The 8,104-nt window shown below is 37.4% G+C and overlaps 1 protein-coding gene across 1 annotated transcript in view; it reads left to right on the top strand.

Moving 5' to 3' along the window:
• Positions 1 to 5,665, top strand: part of rims3 (regulating synaptic membrane exocytosis 3) — an 87,201-nt gene extending 81,536 nt beyond the window's left edge. Inside the window, exon 7 of the mRNA XM_057828086.1 lies at positions 4,054 to 5,665. Coding sequence (XP_057684069.1) covers positions 4,054 to 4,266 — 213 coding nt within the window. The 3' untranslated portion in view covers positions 4,267 to 5,665. The remainder of the gene's footprint in view (positions 1 to 4,053) is intronic.
• Positions 5,666 to 8,104: the final 2,439 nt, after the last annotated feature.

Below are 8,104 nucleotides of genomic sequence, written 5' to 3'. Positions count from 1 at the left end.
TGATGCCCAGCAATATGTTTGGAGGAGAAAAGGTGAGGCCTTTAACCCCAAGTACATCATGCCGACCGTCAAGCACAGTGGTGGTAGTATTATGCTGTGGGGCTGTTTTGCTGCCAATGGAACTGGTGCTTTACAGAGAGTAAATGGGATAATGAAGAAGGAGGATTACCTTCAAATTCTTCAAGATAACCTAACGTCATTAGCCCGAAGATTGGGTCTTGGGCGCAGTTGGGTGTTCCAACAGGACAATGACCCCAAACACACATCAAAAGTGGTAATGGAATGGCTAAATCAGGCTAGAATTAAGGTTTTCGAATGGCCTTCCCAAAACCCCATTGAGAACTTGTGGACAATGCTGAAGAAACAAGTCCATGTCAGAAAGCCATCAAATTTAACTGAACTGCACCAATTCTGTCAAGAGGAGTGGTCAAAGATTCAACCAGAAGCTTGCCAGAAGCTTGTGGATGGTTACCAAAAGCGCCTCATTGAAGTGAAAATGGCCAAGGGACATGTTACCAAATATTAGCGCTGCTGTATGTGTATTTTTGACCCAGCAGATTTGATCACTTTTTTCTGTTCACCCATAATAAAGTCACAAAAGAAAAGAAAGAAGTATCTGTTCCAATCACTCTATCAGAGAAAAATCAGAGTTGTAGAAATAACTGGAAACTCAAGAGAGCCATGACATTATATTCTTCACAAGTGTATGTAAACTTTTGACCACAACTGTATGTATGTATGTATGTATATAAATGTATGTGTGTGTATATACTATATGTTTATTGCATTACTGGTATAGGTGACATAGTTGAATAAACCTTTGGTTCTCAAAGGCCAAAATAGTGCTAAATTCGTGAAATTAAAGCATGTATAATACTAGACCAACAGTAAGAAAGTAAAAATACATTCATATTAATAAACTCTGAATGAACTGAATAAACTTTTTTAAACCTTTCAAAGGCCAAACAGTGCAACTTTCATCAAATTATAAGTAATAATAATAATAATTGACCACAGAATCCTGTCTTTCTATCAGTCTCCCTCTCTGTGCAGCAACATAACTCAACCCCATCTTTATAGCAACGCACAAATGCAAACAGCGCATGAGACTCTCTCTCACACACACGCACAGAGCTTAGCCACTTAGTTTAGCTTACTTTGCTCACATCTACAGCACTTTTGAAACAGGTCTCAAATTAATGCGGCATTTCTTTCAGTAAAAGACAAGAAAAGTAAAGTACTTTTGATTTCGGGATGCTCCAGTTGAGCTCCTGCAGTAGCTTGGCTGTTGTGTGTGATCCCTTGAATTCATTTGCATGAAGTACTACGCTTTCCAGTCGGCTGTCAAGCTAAGCAGGGAAAGTTGGGAGACTTGGCTGCTCCAGACGTCGCTTGAAAAGCTTAAAGGGGCAGGTTATAGAGAACAGTCATTTCGAGTTTTTTTTTTTCCAGACATCTGTCTTGCTGCTTCACGCTTCTCGTTCCACTGCTCCTTCCTACGAAGTGAACTGACCAGGGTTTGTTGCTGCGGTCCATCCCCAGCCACGCTGAAATATTCCAAAACACTGACATTTTCTTCTCCTCGTTTGTTTTTCCTCCATCTGAAAAAGCTGCCCCGGCATTGGTTAAGTGGAATTATTGGCCCGCTCTCATTGGTCTGGAGCAGGTCAATAGCGATAGCTGCTTTGGCATGCAAAGTAATCACGTGTGATGACACCACACAGAGTGTAGTGAGCATCAGGAGAAAGAAGGCTGCGGTCAAGTGTTATAATTCTGGACCGGTAAATAGTATCGGCGCCCTATTTGTTGGTACTCGCCGATACCGATACCACCATTTTAGAGCTGGATCGCTATGGAGGTAGATTTGTGTCTTTATTATGCAATCAAAAAAAAACCTTGCTTCAATCAAATAAAAAGTTGCTTCAATCAAAATATATATTTTCAATCAAAGAAAAATGTCACTTCAATCAAAAAAAATGTGTTTGAATGCAAAAATAAATTTGAAACTCTAAAAAATATATTTGAAAACTATTTTTCTTTGATTGAAAATTTTTTTTTTTAATTTGAGTCAAGTTTTTGTTTATATTGAAACAACATTTATGATTGAAGTCATGCAATTTTGCGTTTGGACCACATTTTGGCTAGGACATTTGTGTCTTTATTATGCAATGAAAAAAATAAGTTGCTTCAAACAAAAAAATATATATTTTCAAAAGAAACATCACTTCAGTCAAAAAAAAAAAAAAAAATTCAATCGTAGAAAAAAAGGTTTGAATGTGAAAAAATATTTGACTCAGAAATTCGCATTTGAACACTTTATTTTTCATTCAAACTGTTTTCTTTGATTAAAGCAATCCTTTTTGTGTTTGAGCCATATTAGGGGTAGGACATTTGTGTCTAAATCATTCAATCGCAATAAAACTTTCTTTAATCAAAAAACAATTTATAATCAAAGAAAAAAATCATTTGCAAAAATATATATTTTTTGAAAATATATTTTTTTATTTGAAATATATATATTTTTATTGAAGTGTCACTTTTTTTGAAAAGCAAAAAGTTTTAAACTCTTTTTTTTTTTTTTTGTGGAAAAAGTTTTGAACGCACTTTTTTTTTTGAAGTGGAAGAAGGCCCTCGTTTTCGATTGAATTATTTTGACACAAAGATTCAACTTCAACGCTAGTTCCGGTGTATTTGAGTGGCAGGTGACTCCACCAATGGCATAAAAGTATGATGAATATATATATATATATATATATATATATATATATATATATATATATATATATATATATATATATATATATATATATATTTTTTTTTTGTTTGTTTGTTTGTTTGAAGCAACTTATTTTTTGATTGAATAATAAAGACACAAATGTCCTAGCCAAAATGTGGTCCAAACGCAAAATTACATGACTTCAATCAAAAATGTTGTTTTAATCAAAAAAAACTTGACTTAAATGGAAAAAATTTTTTTCAATCAAAGAAAAATAGTTTTCAAATATATTTTTTTGAGTTTCAAATTTATTTTTGCATTCAAACACATCTTTTTTGATTGAAGTGACTTTTTCTTCGATTGAAAATATATATTTTGATTGGAGCAACTTTTTATTTGATTGAAGCAACTTTTTTTTTTTGATTGAATAATAAAGACACAAATCTACCTCCATAGACCCCCCCCCCCCCCCCGCCGATAGTGGTATCGGTATCGGTGCATCATTAATTATTATCATTATTGTTATTTTGATTTATAGTTATAATTTGTTTTGCATTGTGTAATTGGTATTTGTAATTGTACCAGCAGTAATTATTAAGGATTTAGCATACGTTTTTGGGCTGTCGAACAAATGAATCGAATTATAATGTATTCGTATGGGAAAGCACCACTCCACATACGACCATTTCGAATTACAAACAAGGTCCTGGAACGAATTCCAGGCCAAAAGTTTGGATACACCTCGTTCAATGCAACACAAATGAAGGTCCTAACCCCATTGATAAAGCAATCAAGATACCAGAATATTGTCTTAATATGGTTTTAGTTTTTTTTTTTTTTTTTGCTAAGTATATAATTGCACATGTGTTCATTCATAGTTTTATTACTTTCAGTGAGAATTTACATTGTAAATAGTCATGAAAAAACAAAGAAATCGCTCGAATAAGAATGCGTGTCCAAACTTTTGGCCTGGACTGTATGTAGCGGTATCACTGTAAATATAAAACGAACATTGTTTTGCTTCATGCTAAACAACAATGCCATAAATGAGACCATGTTACTGTATGTACGTAGAGCAACAGATGAAGAAAAACAATATAAACATACTAGTAAGGCTCCTTCATCCTCTGCAAACTAAGATGTAACCTTTGAAGTGAAAGTTTCTGAGGTGAAGGCTTATTAACAAATCATTAAAATAATATCAACTAAGAAAATTATCTAATACACACTGTGCCACCAGAGGGCACCAAATCTACATTTCTCACTTATTTCTGCAGATGCCTGTACTGGTGTACTATCTTGCTCATTCAGTATTTTAAACAAGTTCCTTCATACAGGTTATAGTGTGGGGGGATTACGGACGTATGGACCACAAGTGCTTCATGGGAATGGCCCAGATCCTGTTGGAGGATTTGGACCTCTCGGCGACGGTCGGCGGCTGGTATAAGCTGTTCCCTACCTCCTCTCTGGCAGACCCCAGCATCGGACCTCTGGCCCGACGCCTCTCGCAGTCCTCCCTAGAGAGTGCCACAAGCCCATCGTGCACCTAAGGCTGAGGCATGCAAACCCCTCGTACTGTACATACAACTCAAGACTACATCCTGAAGCGCAAGAGCCGATGTACATCCCACTCTGTACACGCACGTTCTCACCGAGCAATTTTTTAAATAGGGAAAAACTCATTAACATTCTACCGGAAAACGTAGCATTTTTCCTCCTCCATATTTCAACATTAACAACCATGACACATTTGGTTCACAGAGTGCCATAAACTGCATTCCAAGGTTCCGCAATGCCATCCCAGGGCCATATTGATGACACTTTCTAAACTCTCTATGCCAAACTTAAGGAAAAAAAACAACATTATTTTTTAAAACCAAAGCAATTGTTATTGTCGTAGTCATTGATGAAGTAATAGAAAAATATCAAGTATGAATATGTAGCAAAGCTAATGACTTTAAAGTTATAATCTGTGGGCCAAAATTATAACAGGAGCAGATATTCACATAAAGGAACGTATGTGAGGTAGCAAGTTAGCAACACTGCTATTGTACAGGGCAGGGCTAAGTTTATACATAGATATGCATATATACATACTATATAGTCCAACATTTATTTGTGTTTATGTCTGTATCGGCTGCAGTCTGCATGCTTGCTTGCAACCTTTGTCGAAACCTTTAGAAAGTGCTTCAAACTTTCTCTTTAACGTTTGACTTCAACTTTTTAAAAGGGCATTGGGTTCAGTGGAAAGCGAGGTGACTCATCGATGACCCTGTTTCCCAATCTTTACAGAGTCGAGGCACTTTATATGAAACGGCACACCACCAACAAAAATTTCATGAAAAACAGAACATTTTGTTTCATTCGGCACACTTGTCCAGTGCACTATAACCCCTTATACTGTAGGGCACTCATTTGCTGCCATTGACGGTAGCGATCATTAGCCGCCATCCTCTCCCAGTCAAAATAGATTGGACGTATAGCGCCGTCAATGGGACTGAAGCATGAGCATTCATAGCCATGCCTCCCAGTTTAAATAAATTGGAAGTTATCGTAGGTAATTGTAGGCAATAAGTTTAATACTATGAAAAAAAAATCCAACTTTACAGTAGGCATGTGCAGGTATGATATTCTGACGGTATGATAACCTTAAGCCAAAATATTACGGTTTCACGGCATTGCAATTTCAGCTCTAAAATGTGTTACTATGAGTTATCTGGGTTTAAAAAAAAAAACTAACTTTTTTCCATCAAACAGGATTTTTAATTTTCAAAACTTATTAGCAAACTGGAACATAAGTACCGTATTTTTCGGACTATAAGTCGCACCTGAGTGTAAGTCGCACCAGCCATAAAATGCCCAACAAAAAGGAAAAAAAAACATATATAAGTCGCACTGGAGTATACAGTGGGGCAAATAAGTATTTAGTCCCCCACTAATTGTGCAAGTTCTCCCACTTGAAAATATTGGAGAGACCTGTAATTGTCAACATGGGTAAACCTCAACAATGAGAGACAGAATGTGGAAAAAAAAACAGAAAATCACATTGTTTGATTTTTAAAGAATTTATTTGCAAATCATGGTGGAAAATAAGTATTTGGTCAATACCAAAAGTTCATCTCAAGACTTTGTTATGAACCCTTTGTTGGCAATAACAGAGGCCAAACGTTTTCTGTAACTCTTCAAAAGCTTTTCACACACTGTTGCTGGTATTTTGGCCCATTCCTCCATGCAGATCTCCTCTAGAGCAGTTATGTTTTGAGGCAACACGGACTTTCAACTCCCTCTTCACCCCGTGGCGTCAAAATGATAACAAGAACGGGGAGCAAAAATCCCAGAACCACACGGGGGGACCGAGTGAATGACTTACAGAGAGCTGGGATCACAGTAACAAAGGCTACTATCAGTTACACAATGCGCCGCCAGGGACTCAAATCCTGCACTGCCAGACGTGTCGCCCTGCTGAAGAAAGTACACGTCCAGGCCCGTCTACGGTTCGCTAGAGAGGATTTGGATGATCCAGAAGAGGACTGGGAGAATGTGTCAGATAAAACCAAAATAGGACTTTTTGGTAAAAACACAGGTTCTCTTGTTTGGAGGAAAAAGAAAATTGCCCCATAACCACTGTGAAGCATGGGGGTGGAAACATCATGCTTTGGGGCTGTTTTTCTGCAAAGGGACGAGGACGACTGATCTGTGTAAAGGAAAGAATGAATGGGGCCATGTATCGAGAGATTTTGAGTGAAAATCTCCTTCCATCAGCAAAGGCATTGAAGATGAGACGTGGCTGGGTCTTTCAGCACGACAATGATCCCAAACACACAGCCAGGGCAACAAAGGAGTGGCTTCGTAAGAAGCATTTCAAGGTCCTGGAGTGGCCTAGCCAGTCTCCAGGTCTCAACCCCATAGAAAATCTGCGGAGGGAGTTGAAAGTCCGTGTTGCCCAACGACAGCCCAAAAACATTACTGCTCTAGAGGAGATCTGCATGTAGGAATGGGCCAAAATACCAGCAACAGTGTGTGAAAAGCTTGTGAAGAGTTACAGAAAACGTTTGGCCTCATTTATTGCCAACAAAGGGTACATAACAAAGTATTTAGATGAACTTTTGGTATTGACCAAATACTTATTTTCCACCATGATTTGCAAATAAATTCTTTAAAAATCAAACAATGTGATTTTCTGGTTTTATTTCCACATTCTGTCTCTCATGGTTGAGGTTTACTCATTTTGACAATTACAGGCCTCTTTAATATTTTCAAGTGGGAGAACTTGCACAATTAGTGGTTGACTAAATACTTATTTGCCCCACTATATCTGGCGTCATCTAGCGTCGTGAATGGGTATAATGTCTAGACCGCGAATATAAGACGACCCCTTCTTTTTCAATCTTATTTCATTGCAAAAAACGCAGTCTTAAATTCGGGCCAATATGGAGGAAATCTCGACCACTCCTTGATGTCTGCGATTTCTGCATCGCGACCCTTGTTATAGGACCATGTTTCACCCATAAAATCCCCAATAAATCCAGCTGTGGCCATTCACAGCTGTGTCTTGACACGAGTGATACATGCTACATGGATTTTTTGGATTGAAACAAGGTAAGTACGCGATAATATCACGTTAAAGTCATGGCGTCTGTAATCCTGTTCTCACGTGCTCTGACCTCCAGATAGGGTTTTGCTGTTTCAAAAACTTGCCCTCCTGTTCAAAATTTTAAGCTTTCCAATGATATATCACACATTCATATCGGACAATTTTGAAAGTTGGCTAAATTGGGGGTCTCAGAGCGGAACTTGAAGTCACCTGAGTGTTTTCTGCCATATATAGTGTACTGGATTAACAAGTGTGCCCCTAGTGAGCTGAATTCTCCTTCCAGTGAGGAAATTCGAGTACTGTACATGGAAAATCAAGGATATCATTTCATTTTTCTGCCTGTCTATATAGGCTGTGGATAGGTAGACGAAAAATACATTTGTGATATGAAAAATATTTTCCAACCATTTAAGTAAAAGTGGACGATGCCGTGCTTGCTAATCACTGATTGAGGAGATAATGGGTAAAATACAAGACGGCTTTATTTTTCAACCCCAGAAATTTGAACAGCTTTATTTATTCCCAAGCAGGATGTATTACTTCTTTTTTCTGTGTACAAGCATTGGGAGTTATGTGAGTTTTTTATTTTAACTATGATTAAAAGGAAGGGCAAACCATGAAGGTGACCTTTCGCCACATCTGATCGCAACCAGATTTATTTCTACACTCGTGTTGCAGTGACAGTTATTCTAAAGACAGCACTTTAATGTGAAATACTAGTCTTTATAATTAATAATTAACGCTATTGTTTCTCATGTAACGTTGTGATTCTTTTTAAATTTAATGCCAGCATG

The sequence above is a fragment of the Corythoichthys intestinalis genome, chromosome 22, assembly GCF_030265065.1.
Source record: "Corythoichthys intestinalis isolate RoL2023-P3 chromosome 22, ASM3026506v1, whole genome shotgun sequence".
In the NCBI taxonomy this organism is placed as follows: domain Eukaryota; kingdom Metazoa; phylum Chordata; class Actinopteri; order Syngnathiformes; family Syngnathidae; genus Corythoichthys; species Corythoichthys intestinalis.
This window is presented reverse-complemented; position numbering and strand designations above follow the sequence as displayed.